Source organism: Diorhabda carinulata, chromosome 6 (assembly GCF_026250575.1).
Source record: "Diorhabda carinulata isolate Delta chromosome 6, icDioCari1.1, whole genome shotgun sequence".
NCBI classification, from domain to species: domain Eukaryota; kingdom Metazoa; phylum Arthropoda; class Insecta; order Coleoptera; family Chrysomelidae; genus Diorhabda; species Diorhabda carinulata.
The window spans coordinates 16888100-16910067 of record NC_079465.1 but is presented as its reverse complement, the minus strand read 5'-3'; the positions used below and the strand labels follow the sequence as shown (position 1 = coordinate 16910067).

The window sequence follows — 21968 nt, the reverse complement described above, 5'->3', positions numbered from 1 at the left end:
AATTATACAGGATTTGTCAAAATTAAATAATAATTTAGAATATAGTGTTGGCCAAAACTTAATATAAAGAATGTTATTTATTTTATTGTGATAAACTGCTCTAAGTAACCGAATAACAGAACTGAACTTATTGCTTTATTTATATCTTATTATTATTTAATAATTTATTTTGGATATATTCATACCATAACAATATATATATATATACAACATCAGAATGGACAGTTACAAATTCTCTTTATCGTATATTCCGTTCCAAGAATTTTTGAATCTTTATAATTGACTTTATGTTTTTCTGATATTTCGTGGTTCGTTCATGCAGTTTTATGTTTTTCATCGTATTGATGATCTTTTAGTCTATTTTCCAAATACTGAGATGTCTGCCCTATGTATATATATTGGGGTATCATATACAACAAAACCCAAATGTGTCCCCCTTTTTTGCTGCGATACTGGAGAGCCCAGTGTTTACAGCTGATTCTCTTCGAAAAATCAGAATGTGAGATAGCTTTGTCTGCTATTTCCTACTCTCCCAGGATGTAGTGCTCTGGAGCTCTGTAGTATCTCACACTTCGGGAGAATTTGGGTAGAGGTTTCGTCCTTTGTGAAACAGAATATTCTTCAGATATCCATTGAGGCGACAGTGCCTCGATCTTCTCTGGTTATGGTTTCCCAGAAGAGTCTTTGCCTGTCTCAGCCTTTTAAAACTGGTGGGCTCACCAAATTCACCGATCCTGATATAGGTTTTCAATGGAAAAGCACAACAAATTAAAAATAGATTTTTATTGTTTATGCAATTACTGTTAATAATTTTTTTACTAAGCAATCGAATAATACTTGTGACATAAATAAGAATTTGGGAAATGGTTACGTGACTATGATTTTAATTTTTTAAATGTACGAGGAAGTGACTTTTCAATGAAAAAAAGTTGCTTTGCTGTAAAAAAATCTATTTATCGACATAATTTTCTTCGACATCTGTATATAAGTTTCCAATTTTTGTAAACTATCCGAATAAACATTTTTCAGATGTTCCACATAACGTCAATCTTGCAAAACGTGATCTTGGACTTTTCCAACATTTTCGTCTACGGTAGCAGTTGTGGGTGACAACGTGACAAGACCATAAATGTTTTGATTTCAAGAAGAGTTAAGGGTGAAGCGAAGGTTGAACATTTATTGTGTAACGATTGTTTCGAAAGCTTTCGGATGCCTCAGCATTGTTTTCGAATCGTAGTTTTCAATGGATCATATAAATAATAGTCGCATGACGACAAATCGGGACTAAAAAGAGTTCCAGTGTTTCCTAATCCAATCCGTTCGCTTTGATTGGCGCACCTTCGTCTTGTTTGGTCCATAGAAGCGCGTTTACTCTCCAAAATGTAGTGGTGTGCTAAGTCACGTCTTTGGTTGCCTTCCTCCTCATACCAAATTCAGAAGTCTTGGCACCCATCTGGCTGAAATTTTGTTCAAAATTTCCTACTCTGATACCCAATCGGCAGTAGTGATCGGTATTGCAAAATGAGTTTTTCTGCAGGGTTGACGTTCCCATGGGTAACCCTTGTTCTGGGCCGGAACGCATGACGCAATTTTGCCACTTCTAGGCCTTTTCAACTTAAGTCTTGGAGAGGCACTCATCCCCGAAGGGCTCGAGAAATTTTGGACAAATTTCCGCGGGTTTTAGATTATCTTTGTTATAATGATGCGTTGCGCACAGATACAGATACTTTCTCGCTAATGGCCATAAGTACACTAAAAACCAAGGTTGCGCGGTCCAGGTTGTTTTCCACGCTTTGTAACATCCAGGGTTTACTTCGTAATATTAACTATACATTTAATAATGGCAATTTCATCTTCATGAGTAATTATACGTTTGATGAATGAATGAATGAGAAATACAAATTGCTACTTACTGAGTTTCAACTTCAACTTTTTTAACTTCAATGATTCGGTTTGGTCGGCTCCTTTTCGGCGTTTCCATTACCCAATCGGCATCATCGTTTTTGGATGTACTTAATGGTCGTTTTCTTGATGAACTCGGATGTCTAGAATTAATTATTGGTTGACTCAGTTTAGTAACAGAGGCCGGTATTTCTGGTTCGTGTTTCATTTGTCTTTCCTGGTACCTCTGAAGTTGAAGAAGTTTCTCTTCGATTTCGGGATTAAGGTTTTCTTGTTTTAAAGCAGTTTTTATAGCTAGAGTAAAAGTAAAATGATACATAAATGAAGGTTTAACTTTTCAATTAAAAAGTAACTTTAATGTGAAGAGAGTTTCCAATTTTTTCAAATCAACCAAAAATTATTATTTCAGTAGTGCCGTATAATACCTCTTCATCTGCCGCTTTGCACTAAGCCATTTTTTTATGTTTGTAATTATAAAGTAATCGGAAGGAATCAGATCTGGTGAATATAGTGTATGAAGTAGGCAGATTTTTCTGCAACAACAGGACACGAATGGAAATTTTCGTGATAAAACAATATTTTTTTGAGAGAATGTTTTTCGGATAGAAATCATTGTTTTGAATGTATTTTTGATTCTGTTGTATGATCGTGTACATCAGTTTCTTTAATATAATAATATATAAACAATCACTTGGATTACATTCGAAAATATACAAATATTCGTTTGAATTATTAAGCCTAGCGAGCTTTCAATTAGTATTGAGCAATCGCGTACCCATCTACCAGATTTTTGAAATATAACTTAACTTTATCAATCATTTCTGAAATCCATTAGAATGCGATTACGGAACTATTTTAGTCGGTTGCGGCAGTCAGAAGTTGAAAATCTTGCGTCTGACTTTAGAGATTGTCCGCACATTCGTGTGGACCTACTAAAATGGAGCAAAGCCGGGAAAGCTTCACTGGCCCGACTATAGAAGGGCATTAGTTTAAAGTCAACTTTTAGAAGCAGAAAATCACCTAGAAATCATTCCTTGGAACAGATCTTTTTCACAATAATATTTACGTAACTTTTCCTTAATTGTTTTACTAAGTATAAAATGTTTCATTAACTCTGTTAATGCATTTTAGGTCCATATTTATCCAACAATGAAAAAAATCAAATTTATGGAAAAACATCAACCATCAAAAAGTCAATCTTTCGTTAAATTAATGGGAATAAAACAATATACGAGGATATATTGAAACACTCTTAGCCTACTATAGAACCAAACAAAATTTCAATGTTAAAATATTTTATTACTCAATATATTCTCCTCTTAATTCGATACATTTATTATAGCGAACCTGCAACGTCTCTAGACCTTTAAAAAAAATGTTTCTCTTTGCTCTGTAAACCAGACCTCCACAGTTTTTATTACCTCCTCGTTGGAAGAAAATTTAAACCTTTTAAACTTTTTTTCAGATAGGGAAAGATATGATAGTCGGATGGAGCCAAATCTGGTGAATAAGGAGGGTGTTACAGTAATTAGAACCCTAAATTACAAATTTTTTGCATAGCAACGTGAGATTTGTGTGCAGGCGCGTTGTCCTGCAAAAACAAAACACCTTTGGATACCTTTCTGCGTCTTTTTTCTTTAATTTTTTCCTGTAGAGTGGTCAGTAATGTCGAATAGTTATCTCCAGTTATTGTTCTACTCAGAAACTGACCTCGATCGGTCATCATCTTCAATGGAAAATTTACCTCTTTTGAAGCTTGCACTCCAGTTTTACACGGTCGCATACGAAGGACATTGATCACCAATGGCATTAAGCATATCTTCGTAAATCTGCTTACTTCTTAACCCTTTTAAATACAGGTACTTGATGATGGCTCACAATTTCAGTGGACACCTTTTTTCTTTTAATTTATTGCGTTACTGAGTAAACTCCGGTTTACTTCTGACTTACTTCAAACTTTACACTGACACTTCTAATAAGTTATTGTTCGTTGCTATGGTAACCCGATATTTTGCTTATTCATGGAACTGGTCTAGGCTAACTACATATCAATACATCCTCGTATGTATGTAGATATTGGGGTATCATATACACTACACTCAGAGGATTTATTGTGTCTCCCATTCTTGCTGCAATACTTGAGAGCCCAGTGTTTACAGCCGATATGTTAACCCCATTCCTTTCAGGAAGTCCAGAATGTCGGAGATCTCCGTCTTCTCTCCATTTCTTACGCTCCCAGGTATAATGCTTTGGAGTGTTTAAAATTATTATCTGCTAAGTCTACCATTTTTATGTGTCTATTGATAGGAATTCTGTTGGTATTCGTAGATTGTTCTTACTTAAGTTGATACATTTAGCAGATCTTCTCTAGTCATAGCCTTCCAGGAGTGTCTTTGCCTGTCTCGGCGCCTGTAGGTTGACACCTATCTACCTTCTTTTCCAATACTTTTTCTAGGGTTCTGTTGCTGTTACCACAGAAGGGTTCGGGCTCCACGCACGGCTTTAGATACCTTATCAGCTATGTCATTTCCGTTCGCTCCGGTGTGTGCCGAAATTCATTGCATTATTTTTCTAGGCAATCGTAAACGAGTTTGGATTTTATAATATTGGAGCATAAAGATCTAATCACTGCTTGACTAACGGATAGGATGATGATCTCCTGTTTGCGATAGTTCCTCTCTAGATTGCACTGGATACATATTTCAAAAGCACCTAGGATACTTTCTGCCTGATCCAAGCAGTCTTCTGCTTCGTTATTGTTATGTTTTGGAACCATTTTTGCACAGTTTCCAAATCTGCCTTGATATTTAGTTCGTCTGCTATCATTCGAACCGTTAAGCTACTATCTAGGAGGCTTAGGGCGCGTTCACACTGCTTGTTCGTGTCGGCGCGTACCCTCACACCATTTGAGCCTTTTATGTCAACAAAACGCTTGTGCACGACTCATAGAATCGTCACCACACATTTTTAATACTTTACTATGTGTTTCAATAGTTGAATCGTCTGATTTAACCCAAAACTTGATCAAGACGCGTTGCTGGAAGTTTCGATTTTTGTCAAGAGCACCACTAACTTACATGTATAAAATGCACAGCTTAGAGAGGACTAGAGATCGCACGCAACTGGAAAAAATATGAATGGGTAGATCAGGATGACTACAATTTGTGGTACAAGTTTCGTTGTTCAAGTATTACCACAAGCGCAACAAAAAAATCAATCTTACTTCTACATAGAGTTAAGTTAGTGCCTCCTAGTATGATATGAGCGAGCTGTAATATCATATATAATATTAAATAGATTCTTATTTTAGTGAATACGCTTAATAAATTATATAAAAATAAATGAAAATAATAAAACAACAAAAACTAAATCTAAAAATAAACCCAAAGCAAAACGATTACAAAATATAAAAATAAAATAAATACGAATTGCAAGGGTTTTAACACAAAAAAAGTCCAAGTAATTGTTTAAACGATTTTATTGTTATAATTTCGAGTACAGTCTAAAACATTTACATTTATGTAACGATATTGGTCCGAAAACGAAAAACACCTCGATATGAGGTTAAAAAAGCGGGGAATACCTGGCACGGTTCAAATTAATTTCGTGTCTAATTCCCAGCTTTTTTTGTACGAAGTTGTTTTAATAGGAACGCTTCAATAGGATAAAATATCAGTCTTCTATTCATTTCTTAAATGATTGAGAACATATTTTATGTATTTGCTTTTGTTATTTACTTTTATTTTTGAACACAATATTATTATTTTTAATATTTGAGCTGTCAAATTTTTGGCTAATTCACTCCATAATTTTTCTAAACAATAAAGAAGAAAAATCCATATGTGGATGCCGAAGTACTCAACAATCAGAGAGACCAAAAAAGACACCTAGAAGTGTTTATATGAGCCTTGAAGCATAAAAACCTCTCATAGTACATGCACAAAAGAACAATGATTCAGGGGTTATTCAGGATAAAATTTTACAAGCATACATCTGAATAAATTTAATCCAGAAAAAGCCTTTTAAAGTGAGCAACAACAATCGACTAGTCTCCGTACATTGGGAGACATCGATGAACAAGACGATCATCTGGCAAAAAAAAGGCCGGACAATTCCATTCATAGGTTTCCTAAAAAGCCACCCCATCAAGCCAAGGTCATAAAGAAATGAGAAAACGAGAGGAAATCAGAACCATGGAGTAAACCCTAGGAAACAATCGAAAAGATTTCTTTCCTTTTCCACCAACTGGTCTGAAAGATCCCTTTCATTGAACAAATACGAGCTAAGGGTCACTGGTATGCTTACTAGACAACGTCCTGTGAACTACCATCTGAAGAAGATCGGAAAACTCCCGACAGCTTCTGTGAAGAACCAAAGGAAACCGCCGAAACCTCCTTTGGGAGGGCGAGGCAATCCCTAAACAAAGACTACGGCTCATACACTTAAACTTTTCAAAACCAGAAGAAGTAAGCCCAGAGAGATAGCTAACTTTACAAAGTTGTTACTACCTGACAGATAAACAATTCGGGGCTATCAACAGATCAAAGTGGTAGTAGTTGGATTCACGACCCTACGCCCTTATTCATCTAATCTATTCAAATATTGGGATCCAAACGATATATTGTTAATCAACAATATGTGATTATAACTGTATTATAATGGATCGATTGAAGATGTAAATCACAAAGAAGCTGATGCATAAGCAGAAGAACAAAAATTCTCTTTATCAAAGACAATGCAACAAGTCAAAAAATCGCCTCGCAAACACCTTATTTTCGGGATCTGTCGACCAGAGACTACCAGCTATTTTTCAGACCAGAAAAAAATGCTTCAAAGAAGCAAATGTCAATCGAATAATCTAAATTATTATTATATTACAGGGGATATCTTTTATAGATAAAAAGTGAGGGATGTCTACCACAAAGCTGTCAAAATGTTATATAATTATCGAGTCAAATGACTGAGGTATTACTTGTATACATGTATACAATAACTGGAGGCATCCTTTATACATACCACGTTAACATATTGTGTGAAAGATCAAATTTCTAATCACTAAACGTTCATAGATACATGTTGAAAAATTTGCTGTAATTACTTAACCAAAGCAAAAAGTATAAAACAATTTAGAAAACGCAAGGAGAAAAAACATTGGAACCAGAAGTAGGCCGAAACAGTGATCATATTAAGTATTGAGATAAGTCAACACTGATGTAAAAATTGTGCCCATCAACTTGCTTTGACTTTTGGTGATAAGGCACCATCTCGAATCATCCTTTTTCGTTGGTTTTCCGAATTCAACCGTGGTCGCACTGATGGTGCAAGATCGTCATTTGACATAAGGTGAGATGGAGGCATAATTGGGCATTAGTTCCACTCATATACATACAATATCGCATGAGCATTTGACTGTCAAAAAGATTTGGATACTGTATAATTTGACAATCGTCAAAAAAAAGCTTGCGTAGATTGGTGCAATAAAGAAATGCTGAAAAAATTCAATCGCGGTGCTTCTAAAGACGTCAATAAGATCGTGATAGGTGACGAATCATGGATCTATGCATATGATCCCGAAACTACAACAGGTTGTATGGATCTTTCAAGACGAGCCAAATCCAACAAAAGCTGTTCAGAATAATTGGACATGTCGTCACCGTTCCATTAAAGCAACATGAAACGGTCAATTCTGAATGGTACACCAGCAATTGTTTGCCAGAAGAATATGTCCGGTTGATATTTAGTTTGTTTGTTATCATTAGAACCGGCAGATTCACGCTGCTTGTTCGTACCAGTGCGCATCCTCCCCGCACTTATACGTGACTCATAGAATCATCACCAAACATTTTTATTATGAATTTCGATATTTGAATTGTACAATTATAGCACAAAATTTGATCGCGATTTCCATTTTGGATCTTTGTGATGAGCACCACTAACTCGTATAACATACAAAGTTTAGGGAGAACTAGAGATCGCACGTAGCTGGAAAAAAGGTATAAGTTTCATTGGTGCAGCATTACCACAAGTGCAGCAAAAAAATCAATCTCATTACCTAATTATGACAGAATGGAATTGTGTCTGAACTTATAATGGAAAAAAAAGAAGAAGAGCTTGGAACTAATAGAGAGGTTAAGTTCGTTCGACTCAGTTCCTTCACCTTGTAAAAGGTCATAAATAACTTTGCTGATACAAGATTTTTAAAGTTTCAAACATTTTTTGGCTTATTGAAAAACATAATGATGTCATGTTTGTAATTAATAATTAGATTGCTGTTTTTTCATAAAATGATGATAATGCAATCAATTTGATTTGTCTTGTAATTTCTGAGGAATAAAAATTTAATGTTTGACAGTCTAACACACTATTAAATGGTCATCGAAATGACTGTGTTACTATATGACAACTTTCCAAAGTCGAACATCTTGTATACATTATTATTGTATGTACAAAATCGCGATTGGAAATATTAGTCTCATTTTTTTTAACAAAGTTATTCATAGATTAATAGATTTTCAGTATTTTGTCAAAATAAAAATTCACATTGAACTCCAACGTATTATAAATACGAGGGCCGATTTTTTTTAAACCTCCGACAGGTTATAAATACAGAAAAGTTCATATAAAACAATAATTTTTTTTTTCAAAAGATTGGTTACTTTTCGAAATAATCACATCTTCAAAGAAAGTTGCTGCCAACCGTTCAGTAACAATAGAATACAAAGCAGACCTTGAAACTTCTAGAAATTCCATAGGCAAATCAGTTATGGTGAATCTCTAACCATTCTGTCAAACAGTTGAACCAGATCATCTGGAACGACAGATTTGCGTCCTTGGTTCCCTTCATAATGCCATCTTTAAACTTTCGTCACAATTCTCACTCAACACCATCACTCATGAAGTTTTCCCCATACACACGACTTATTCGGATCAGACTTCCCAATTCACACTTGACGGGAGCATTAATAATGGCAGACATATTTACGTGGCTGTATCACAACGCCGACTGACGCTTGAATGTCAACAATGGCGGAGTGTGTAATGCGAGAGCTTCGCAGTCGCTTACAGCTTATGCCTACTTTCTTCTGCCCGCGTAACGTCTGCACGGAGCGATCGGAGGTTGAAAAAAAAACGGTCTTCGTATTATTTCGAACCCAAATGTAATTGAAACTATTGATATTATGAAAGTATAGAATACTATAGTTGAAAATCAATTGATTTAAGCTACAAATTAGAAATCAGGTACCTTGGTAACAATAAATATAAATTAAATTATGATATTATGTCGCTAATATTCCAAAGATTAATTATTTATACAGTGTGCTTGATGTGAAGTAAATTTTGATTTCTGTTAGGTTTACAGAAAAAAATGTTCAATAAAAGTTTTTTCAAATAATTCAGCCATCTGCGTAAATCGATTAAAAAGAAACACCAACCTATTAACATATTTTTATTCATAGATTTAAATTTTTTTCATGATCTATGAAATTACAAATACAACTATCAAGGCCGCATATTTTTATAAATTTTTAATAATAAAATAAACTTAAGTAACTTTTTTGTTTTAAAAATCATTAATAGAAACCAATAACTAATTCAGCTTGATTTAATTAGATGATCAATTTGTCTTTCTTTGTCCTTTTACAAGTATCCAAGACTGCTATAGAAAGCAATTACATCACTCAATAAGTCGTGTGACTGAAACACAGATGGCGCTGCCATTGTCAAATCCATATGACGTTTATGAAGTACCAACTTTGGTAAAACTATGTGTCAAATTTGAAGACCATTTGTTATTTAGAGAACAATGGATTCAAAACAATTTTGTGTGTTAATTTATCATTTATTCTTGATGAAAAAAATACTGTACAAGCTCAGCAATGCCTTCAAAAGAGTTATACTGATTCAGTTCCAACGAAAATACCCATTTTTGATTGGTTTGCTGAATTAAAACGTGGTCGTACAGACACCGATGATGGCGAACGTTCTAGTCGCTAAATTGGGGTGGTTACTCCAGGAAACATCAAAAAAGTCCACAAATTGGTTATATCCAATCGTAAATTGAAATTGTGTCAAATAGCTGAGGCCGTAAAGATATTAGAAGACAGAGTGTTTACAATTATGCATGAACATTTGACCATGAGAAATCTTTACTCACAGTCGATCAAAATCAACAACGTGTTGATGATTTAGAACAGTGGCCAAGTATACACGTAATAAATCAAATTTTTTGCGTCTATATGTGACAATGGATGAAACATGGATCCACCACTTCACTCCGGAATCAAAATAATCATCAGCTGAGAGGACTGCAGCCTGTGAACCACGTCCGAAGAATCCAAAGGCCCAACAGTCAGCTGGAAAGGTTGTGGCTACAGTATTTTGGGATGCGCATGGAATATTGTTCATCGACTATCTCCAAAACGCAGAGACAATCAATAGCGAATACTACATTAAAGTTGTTAGATCGTTTGAATGCAAAAATAAAGGAAAAATGGCATCATATGTCGAATAGAAAACCACTGTTTTGCCAAGACAATGCACCGATTCACAAGTCGATGGCAACGATGGTTAAATTGAACAAATTATACTTCGAATTGCTATCTCATCCACCACTGAAGCCTATTTTAAGGGAAAAAACAAATCCTTCTACAAGCACGGCATCGAGAAGTTAGAGAAGCGTTGGAATGATTGTATTGATCTTGAATGTGTTTTTTGTTAATATGGTTATTTAACAAGACGTTATCAGGTTACTATTTTTCAGATCATTCCGATTACCACCTTATATCTTGTACATAATATTTTATAGATATGAGGGTGCCTTTTTCAACTCTTTTTTCTCTGTCCCATCGTGAAAGTCCTCGACCGAAGGGTGTGAAGATTTCCCCTTTGAGAAAGCACAAAAACTGTCGATTTTTATTTATAAATTTCTATAGTTCAGTGGCATTTCATACCAACGCTTCGACCGGGTTTTTTAAAGAATTGAATGCTCTACAGAAATGTCCAATGCGGCCATGCCGTAACTCGAAAGCGGCGAGGTAGTTTAGGCCTCTAACTTCGGTGAAATCACCTGATGGTGTCGTATGTCAAAAAATGTAACACAAATAGAAAATTTGCGAATTTTATTTGAGACAATGTTTCATAAGTCATAATTAAGCCAAAAATTCGACTTTCGGTCCATTTTGGATGACCTGTATACATAAATGTTTTCATGATTTGATTTTAGGTCTTTTTTATGAAAATCGACAGCGAAGATCAAGTTAAGTGATTGGGGCATATATGGAGAGATGGAACAAAATCTATAGAGCACATAATATGCTGCAATGGAACCCCAGTGGTAGACGTGGCAAGTCTAAGACAAAATAGTCAAAAGAGGTGGAAGATGATCGGCAGGACAAGACAGGAAATAGAAAGTTGTTACGGGAAATAAACTAGAAGGTGTAGACATTGTTCAAAGGGACTGATCCGCTCCAACAAGAGGAACTAAGGAGCATGTTTGTGACATGTTGATTCATAATTTTTATTTTTATGAAAATCAGTTGGAAATGAGATGTAAAAATTTGATATTTCGACCTACTACAGTCTTTATCAAAATATATATGGTACACTATTTAAAAAATATTTATTGGTTATTTTGGAGTCTAATCGACTTGAATCATTTGAAAAAAACTTTTGATCAACATTTTTTTGATAATTTAACATCAGCAATTTACATTCCTTTATGAACACACTATAAGAGATATGTATATTTTGTTTTAATATAGAGATAATGAATAATTATTAATACTGTAGTTTCGAAAACGTTCCTATTAAATCATTAAACAATACTAACAAAAAATCAATAAACAATTCAGTCTTCATTCATGTATAGAACGAAAATATCACAGAATATAATGTAAAAATTATTAAAAAAAAAAAAGTAAAAACGAAATTGTGAAAACCCTTGCTTATCCGTAATAACCGATTGATAATTGACTTGTGGAGAAAGTGTTATCCATTTTGGAACAATTAGACTATAATATTCATGATTAATACTTAGAATATGTTTCATTTCTAAGCCATAATCTTTCATTTATGGAAACCAAAAGTACATACCAAAAAAAAAGTTTTACCGCTCAACAAGTGAATTGAAAAAAATTTTTTTTCTTCGAAATCGATAGGTAAGTGAAAAAATGTCGATTGCTTGATAGAAATCGGTAGTGAAATCGTTTTTCCGTACCTAGGCACTGAAGTAACTGAACTGTCATCCACTACAGTCAACTAGCTTACAACCTTTTAACATTACGAATACCTCAAACCGTTCTATTACCATTAATATAAATAATTGAAAAAAAAAAGATCTACATGCCGATTTTTGAAAAATAATCATATTATTCAACTGAGTAACTAAACACGGTCATAAACACAAACATAACCTCGGCAACTAATCTCCAACCTCGTGACATGACTTTAGTGCCTTGATACATAAATAACTATTTTGTAGTCGGTAGGTTGAAGCATTTGATACCATTAATAAATAAATGGGATTAAAAAATAAGTAGACAAAGGTGTCATGTAACATTTTAAAACTTTCACATGTCATTTTATCAAGGCCTAGTGCTGCCAAATGGTCACAGTATTAAAATTTCAGGAAAGCTTAGAAAAACATTGGATAAATGGCAGCCTATATATCTGCTTGAATGTGTATAACGTCTTCTCTATTCATGGCAAGTTGCAGATAGTGGTCGAACCACTGTTTGTCAGCAGGTTAACGGCATTCCTCGTGGCCGTGTCGATAAAAATGGACATATGGTTCGAGTAAGTACAAATTCTCTTTTCACCAGAAACAAATATTGAAACTTTTGTGATGTGGTATTTTAGTAAACACAAATAAATGTTTCTATAAGAAAATTTGTCGATAATACCGATTTTGTTTTCATGTATAGCCATACATCAACTGTAGGCACGCAAAGTTCCCTGTTCTCTTACCAATTAAGATTACAATGATTGTAACAAAGATGGACTTTCCTAGTCGCCGATTAGCAGCTGGCGCGGAATTGGTCTTTGCAGATGGACATAGAATTGGTCCTACTAGAGAAGATATGGCCAACGATATCAATACTGAAAGAAAACCATATATTACAGTAGCGGATCAAACAGAAATCTCTAAAAACAGCATCGAAGACAGACCATCGGAAGAGGAAATTAAAAAGGTTTTTTCATCTTCAACTATTGTAGGAAAAAATTACTGTTGGACTGTTGGTGACCTTCTAGATCTAAATCCTTTCTCGTACTAGACTACAACCAATATCATAATAAAAAAATTCAAAAACTTTGGTGTTCAACTAATCATTTTATTAGCACTGCATTTTATCAACTCTAAGCGGTCGAATCTTATTTTCATGATTGATAATTTCTAAGACCCCAATGGTGGGTGACCAATGGCATCTGTATGTTAAATGAAATATCACTTTTTATTTAATTCTGTTATTTGTTTATCTAAGAAAAGTAATCCATTTATCGAGATATCACAAAAGTTGTTATGGATTCTGTACATGTGTAGAAATAATTTTCAAAAATTGAGAAAACTACTCAAGTATTTATAATTTATATAAGAAGAACCAAGCTCCACATTGAAACACTGACAGTAAAACTGTAAATAAAATCCGGAACAAAGAATTACGCTTATACCAGCATGGAAACACTGACAGTAACACTGTAAATAAAATTCGAAACAAAGAATCGTGTGAAAGAACAAAAGTTATGGATGCAATTGAAAGAGCTGAAACATTAGTAACTATACAGTAAATATTGACAGATTATCCAGATTACGCTTATACCAGCATGGAGACATTGTGTCCAATTTTGAACACAAAAAATGCGCATGGCGTTAACCAAATCATTAATAATAGTAAAATAGAGGCAAGAACATAGACAACATACGTTCTAGAACCAATGATAATCTATATACTCGCAAACTCGCTGGTAATTTAACGCATTAACCGTGATAATAGAGAAGTTTCTAGAACTACAAGGCTAGACTTAACTTATTAGATTTATCAAGTCCAAATTCGTCCAAGCTGATCGTAATATATAAGGTGTTTCATTATGAAAAAAATCAACTTTGATTTGGTGTGACTTCATGAAATAACCTTTATATTATAAAATGTTGATTGCTAAAATTTGTAACAAAATATGACGTGATAAGATAGTAAAAATTTGGAAAAAAAATCAAACACTTTCATCCACATAAAAGACATATTCATCGTTTATGAAATCTCACGCCAAAATCGTTTTGCAATGGGTATATACAGTTAGGATTGTATACTATAACAGACGGTTGAAAAATTAACATACTTTGTTGTATATAATCTGGAGTTACCACAAACTGCTTGTTAACATCAGCATTCGAAGTCACCACACGTTGCTGTTGGGGAACTTGAGATTGGGACTGTAATTGCACTTGCGAGGAAGGTTGTTGCGGCAATACTTGTTGATGTTGTAGTTGGGGCTCCACATTCGATTTGAGTAGTGTAGAAGTTTGTGATTGTTCGCCATTCACTAAAATTTGACGAACGTTGGTGGGAGTTTCTATAGACTGAAATAAATATGAAATATTTTAGTAACAGAATTGAGTTTGACGTGTAAACGTTTTCATTAAACAAATTAAACAGTTTATAAACCAATTTACGTCGAATGCATAAAAGTTTAAATCATTTCCAGATATTAGAGTTGATTAAATATGTTTTATTTTGGACAATTGAGCAAATTTAAATGCAATAAGTAAAATTGCATATATTCCTCAAGAAAACTACCAATGATGACCTTTTCCCAAAGAATTATTTTTTCATCACCAACTTAATACTTTGATAAATAAGTTCCCAATTACTCCTTAGATCATATATTAATTATCTTGTCTTGATAAGACATTGAATTGGAAGCAGCATCTGCAAGCAGTGATAAGCTATGCAGCTAATAAAATCCGAAATAAAGAATCGTGTAAAAGAACAAATGTTACGAATCCACAAGTTTAAAACGGAACTAGGCTGGTTATGTCACAGAAATGTCGGATAATATATAGACGAAGAGAATACTAGAATGGTGTCCCAAGGATGAAGCATATAGAAACAGGAAACGACCGCAAACGCGATGGATGAAAGGTTTGGTAAGGATATCTTTCAACGGGTTCCAAGATACCCAAGACCGCGCAAAATGATCTAGGTTAAGAGAGGTTTATGGAACCTAAACCCAACATTATGATCTGGATGTATAAATCCGTTGGGCGACCTATGATAAGCTATCCAGCTTTCATATGGTGGCCAAAAACAAAAACAAAAATTGGGGAAACAACTCTAGATAAGATAGAAAAGGCGTCTTGCTTTGCAATAGCTGGAGTAGCAAAGTCATGTCCCATGGTTATACTACTAGTCATTTTAGACTTGCCCCCTTTAAAAACCTTCACAGAAATTGAAACAATAAAATGGACAATGAAACATACAAGGAACAGAACAAGAAACCCGGCGACCTGTCTGAGCATCTACGCATTCTACAAAAATGTAAGGTGGCAATTGGTACGATCACCGATACGATATCTTCCAAATTATGCTTTATCAAAAACTATGAAGTCACTATTACAAGTCGACAGCAATGGACAAATGCAAAAATTACGTTCCCACAAGGTTCAATAGTTTGGAAATAGAAAATGACCGGTAGGGGCAGGAATATGTGGTCGAGAACAAAGCTTCCTATCTCAATGAACTCAAAATAATCGATTTCCCAGACGAAATATTCGTAAATGCCAGCTCATTGCGCACGATGTAACCGCAACGCCAAGATATTTATGTATCAGACAGCAGAACAGTCCTCCAAGCACTTGATTCTCATAAAATTTAATTTAAGTTGGTATGAGAATGCACACAGTCGCTGAACTCACTAGGAGCAAACAATAAAGTCACTTAAATGCGGGTATCCGACCAGATGAAGTACACGGTAAAAGAGAAGCTAATAACTTGACAAAGAAAGGTGGAACAGCTTCTTTCCTAAGACCACAACCTTTCATAGATTTCCAAAAAAACCGTCAAATCTAATAATAAAAGTGGGAAAGTGGGAAGTGGGAAAACAAGAAGAAATCAGAAACATGAAATAAGTCCCCAAGTTTGGAACAATCGAAAAGATTGTTGTCTTAATCTACCAAGCCTTTTCCTTAAACAAAGATGAGTTAAGGAGAGTTGGAGGCTGTCAATCGACAAAGGCTATGGTATTCGCATTCACACTTCTCCCAGACAACAGGTACTTTAACAAGTCGTTGCTACGTGACTAGTAAATAGTAAGTCAAAGTATTAGATAGGTGATCGATTCACGTCCCTAACGCTCCAGCTCATCTAATCTAAGTCCTAAGCCTGGAAGAAAGAACTAGCCAAAAAAATATATCTGTCAAAGAGTATTTGAGCATACACAAATTCTTTATAAATGAGTACTTTATGGCGAAATAAAAACAAAATGAATTGATGATTCATAGCGCTGTTTTAAGCTGTTAAGGCAAAATAAAGAGGATTTTTTTCGTCGATATGACACCATAGATGAAACCTAGAGACACCAATAGGAAATGAAATAGAAATGAGAAGAGGGAGAAGAAAGAAGGTAAGTAGACCGATAATTTAGAAAACTATATTTCAATGAGACAATGCACCAGGTCAAAATACAATGAATTACTTCAGTGTCCACCATATTATCCAGATATGATCCTCAGCAACTACTGCCTGTTTTCATAGACAAAAAAGGACCAAAGAAAAAAATATGAATGAAAATAGGTAGTAATAAGTAATCGCTGATGTAGGTTATGCCTTTCTATCTTTTCAAGTGTTGAAATTGAGTAATTGCGTGGTTTTCTTTTTTCACAGTTGTTTCCATTCCTATCAAGTGTTTTTGTTTTATTTCCTGCCATTTCATTTTTCGTTTTCCCCTACAATATTTATTTACTCTGTGCATCTCCTCCTCGGTCTTTCTTTCTCCCATCCTCATGACGCGGCCAAACTTTTTTAGTTGTCTTTCATCGATTTTGTTTTAAATTGTTTTTAAAATCAAATTTTTTCTCATAACGTTATTCCTTATTTTTTCGTATCTTGTTTTATTCCCTATTTTTCTTAGAAATTTCATTTATCTCTACTCTGTACTTCTCTTTTTTGTTTCTGTGTACATGTAATCAAAAGTTCGGAATATATTAGAGTTAGTACACTTTGGTGTTTAATTTTGCCACAATCCCAATACGAAAACGTTAAAACGTCCTGTGACGTTTTCAGATGTCCATTGGTGGTGTTTTCACCAATGCAGAAATATACTCAATTTTTCGTACTCTTCAAAGTTTTCCCACAATGTGATCAAAGTCGTCTTTGTCGTTCAACCTCTATGCCAATTGATCTGCATTTTCTTTTCCAATGAAAAACGGCTTTTGTCACATATATCTTAAAAAGTGTCTGAATCAAAAATGAAAATTCATAATTTTGGTATTTCAAGGTCAATGTTTGATCTTAGTATCTTATATTCTCTTCTGAATATTCATACCGAGTTCGCTGGTATACAAAATATGTCATTTTGAAGATAACATTTCTTGTCCACAGTGTATAAATCTTATTTTACTTTTCAAGGGATTTCAGTAGATTATTAGAATTCTCTTTCTTATCCAAGACGAATTAGCAGAACCCCATTTTTTGTGATATACATTTTTCTAATGAAATTACAAGTATTCTTTTTTCTAATGGAACTGTTCCAAAACAATGATTTTCTGGGTTTGGTAATTTATCATTACGGGGGTTGTTATTCATATTTTTGGCCTTGATTCTGTTTCGGTCACTATTTCCTCAACCACATTTAATTGCGATTTTTGTTATTAGTGCAATTATTCATCTTACTGCACTGTAAAATACTATTATAATTAATGTCGATGATGTTCATGAACGGATTAAGTGGATCGTCATGTGACATGCCCTGAACGTGTGGCATTGATATAACTAGCATGAACATAACTCTTCATAATCATTTGACCGAAGAAAGAGAGGAGGCTCCTGTGACCTGGTCCATTGGAATTTTTTGAATCTACGCATATGACCCCAAACAAAGTAGCTATTAACTGTGTGGGTCTTTCAAAGATGAGCTAAATCCAAGTTGTTTGTCGAAGAGGCACTTCGAAGCAACCATACCAAAGTTATTAGAAAAATTCAATGACAATGTAATCTCTCAAACTGCTGTTCAAACAATGGAATTTTTAACAAGTCAGAAGGTCGAGATTATGGAACATTAACCATAAAGCCCCGAATTGGTATCCAACACAGCAAAAACGATAAACACGGTTAAAGATTTTCGTCGGACAAAGAAGACATTTTTTTTGTTATTCTTATTTGTCATACTTTTCGTTTCTAGCAACTACTTCTCTTCTTTCTCCAGAATGTTTTCCTCATTTTCTCCTATTTCCTTCATTTGACCAATTCATTGTCTGTTCGCTTTTTCCACTGTTAACCTACCTCCATTACTTTCCTGGTCAATATTTAATGAATCATACTCAACATATGTTATAGCACATCCACCATAACGTACTGAATTGGCACTCAATGATTTCTTTGTGTTTCTGCACAATAGAAACAGACTGCGTGGTGAAATATTTTCATCGCCAGAAGAAATTATTTATGTGTTATTCTCCTTGTCTACTTTCATTTATTTTGTCCTATTTCCTTTACTTTGTCAGATTATTGTCTCCTCGCATTTTTCATGTTTTACCTTCCATTACTTTACTGGTCAATATTTGTTGACTCATTCTCAACTATGTCCATACCAATTCAACTGTTTTTGCTTAATCATTTCCCCCATGTTATCGTTTTTGATTTTATATTCTTCTTATATGTTTCATTTCTTCTTCTTTCTATGCCTTCTCCTAACGGAGGTTGGCGACCACTACTTTAAATGCTTCTCTATCTTTTGCTATGTGAAACAATTCTGGCACACTCATATTCGTCTAGTTCTCGCATTCCTTAGCCACGACTTCTTCTTTCTCCCGACACCCCGTCTACTATGCCTTGCATAATTGTTTGCAGAAGAGTATACTTGTCTCCTCTCAGTATGTGACCTAAGTACGCTGTTTTCCTTTGTTTTATGGTCCTATCAGTGATAGTTCTCTGCCTATTCTGGTTAACACTTCTGCATTTGTCATTCTTGCAGTTCATGGGATCTTTAGCATTTTACGATAGAGCCAGAATTCAAATGCTTCAAGCTTTTTTGTTATCTGAGCTTTCAGCGTCCAAGTTTCAACTCCATATAATAATACGGTTGTTTCATTTAAATTCCTCAAATTTGAGCTTCATGCTTTTTCTGAATTAACCAATTGTCAGTTGAATATGACTAAATACGCCCAAATATACAAATGCCGTTTCTCTCTCTGAAACGTTTTCCTCTTATTTTTTTTCTTTACTATTTTAGTCATCTTTGTTTCTTTTCTCGTTCATTTTCATATCTTCCGACTTATTTATATTCCCATTTCCATTATTTCAACCTCTGTATTTCAATATATTTATTAATTTCTGCATTGTTTTATCAACTGTAGATAAAACAAAATATGTATTTTGTTTTCCTTTTTATTTAATTTTCTCGCAATTATCACATCGCCAAAATAAATGCTTACTAGACCAGAGACTTATTGATCAATGTGTTATTTTTAGAAAAAAATTTTTACTAAAGCGTTTAGACTTCACTACAATTTGAATTTGAAAAAAAACAGAAAATTTCAACTTTTCCTTCCAAATAATTTGAATTGAGTATTTAACATTTTCAACAAGATCTCATTATTAAAAATAAAAAATTTATGAAAAAGGATTTATTTGAATGATTATTTGTATCAAATTCAGATCTTCTGTAATTACATTGAAAGAAGATGTCAATAGAATAGGCAAAAATAATAACTAGAGAGAATAAATCGACAAGTACTAAACACTATACAATAACATACTACTAATAAAAATGTATATAAGTAAAAATTGGTTCAGTGAATAAAAGGGATAAACACAATTTAGATGGAAGATGAAAAAGTATGTGTAGCGGAAAAGAATGAGACAAATATAAAAATAAAAAGATTAGACAAACAAGAACCAATAATAAGAAAAATAAAAAAAAGCTGTTAAATTGGTAGGGACGAATTTATCCTTTTAATGTTTTGTTATTTTTGTCTAAAATCTTCTGTTGTCTATTTTTTTGGGTTGGATTTATTTCTTCTCCAAATTCTTTCTATTTTTGTTTTTTATCACTCTCTTTTGACCTGCTTCTTTTTCTGTGATATCTTCTTGTATCTTTAGTTAGTGTGTGATTCTCATATACTATTTTCTTTTCCTTGTCTTACCTCATTAATGTTCCAAACTGTTCGTCTGTTCTTTTTGTATCCCATACTCTATTTAGTCATCAAACTGATCATCCCTTTTAATTTTTTGTTATTTTTGTCCAAAATCTTCTGTTATCTATTTTTTGGATTGGATTTATTTCTTCTCCAAATTATTTCCTTTTTGGTTCGTCATCACTTTAATTTAACCTATATATAACAATAATTCCATACAATTATCCTTGCCAGGTCATCAGGGCATCACGTAAATGAATTTTTGGAGTCGATAAACGATCAGAGATCCAAAGTATTACAAGGATGTCACAAATAGATATTGAAACATTAATTTCATAAATTTATGCGATTATCGTTATCACGATGAACAGAATAGCATGAAATAAAAATAGCAGCCTTCGTAATAATAAATCTATATGGAAGTAGCTCTCTAAGATATTTCTTTCCCGATTAAACTGCAGTTGATTATTTCTATCGATTTACCAGGGAGGCCCTCTGGTGATATTGGTTATTTCTAATGATCGACATAAGATTGTTCCAGATATGATGAAAAATCAATTTTTTTTTTTTAAAATGATCTCTTGAGGAATATTTCCCTTCTTGGCAATCTTCTCATACAGTTGACGGTTCTGTTTTTGTGTTATGTCGATCTTACAAAAGAGCAAGAATGTTCTTAATCGAATGAACTTCCAACCAGAGATATCAAGATGTACAAAAGAACGTAAATTGCTTTATATCTGAATCTATACTGATAAATATCGACTACTCTAATTGATTCTTCAGGGAGAGGTAGCTGGCTGGTTAATTTATTTAAATAATTCGCAATAATCAAAATAAAACTGGGAATATATGTACCGAATGAATATGTCAGATGAAGGGAGTTTTAATGAAATTAATAATTAAATAATTTTCGATAAACTGATTTACTAAGTTAAAAAGTTTTTAGCAAATGACATGCGATGAAGCCAAAGAAACAGAGAAGGTAGAAGCAAACAAAATGGTAAAGTTAACACATTTATTAAATTGGTTTCACAATGTGAGAAAGTGAAAAGCCAATATCGTTAAAATTAGTACAATAAATACTGAACACAAAATGTAAATAAAGCAAATTCGAGTACATGTTAAAATATTAAATTCTTCCGGTGGATGCTTACTGACTTAAACGATTTTTTTCCTTTTTAATATGTATCCAAAGTGTGAGAAAATGTTTATTAATACAAATGCATTTTCATTTATTTTGTAGCCTTTCTCATGGAATGGTTTTTGGTTATATGTTAATATTCTTCGAGAACTAATAGGTCATGTATTCAAAAAATGTGTCAACAGACTAAAAATTACAAAAAAAAATACTAGAAAGTCTCCTAGCTCCATATGTGATTTCGTATTTACAGTACCTGTCGTGAAACAAAGAACTTGAACAATGCATTTAGATCAAGTTTTGATCCAAATTGAAAAACTTTTCAAAGAAGCTCAAAAAGTATTAAAATTTGTTTATGGTGATAGCTTAATACGTTGGAAGATTCTTTACAAGTGATATGTGGGTCGGTTAAGAAAGAAAAAATTGACAAACGTATAATTCAAAAACTAGATAGGGGTACTGGAAAGTTTACAACATCTCAAATTGTTAACCAGCCAGAAGGTAGAGTTTAAGGATCATTCACCCTATAATTCCAATTAAGTACCCAATGATTTTCTTTGTTCTTAAGGACGCAAAAAATTG

General features: G+C 33.7%; 1 protein-coding gene across 6 annotated transcripts in view; it reads right to left on the bottom strand.

Annotated features, from left to right (window-relative positions):
* Nucleotides 1-21968, bottom strand: part of LOC130895717 (nucleosome-remodeling factor subunit NURF301) — a 74110-nt gene that overhangs the window by 12343 nt on the left and 39799 nt on the right. For all 6 annotated transcript variants that reach the window (XM_057803216.1, XM_057803211.1, XM_057803214.1 and 3 more), the window contains 2 exons: nt 14236-14476; nt 1914-2196 (listed from right to left, as the gene is read on the bottom strand). In XM_057803216.1, coding sequence (XP_057659199.1) covers nt 1914-2196; nt 14236-14476 — 524 coding nt within the window. The remainder of the gene's footprint in view (nt 1-1913; nt 2197-14235; nt 14477-21968) is intronic.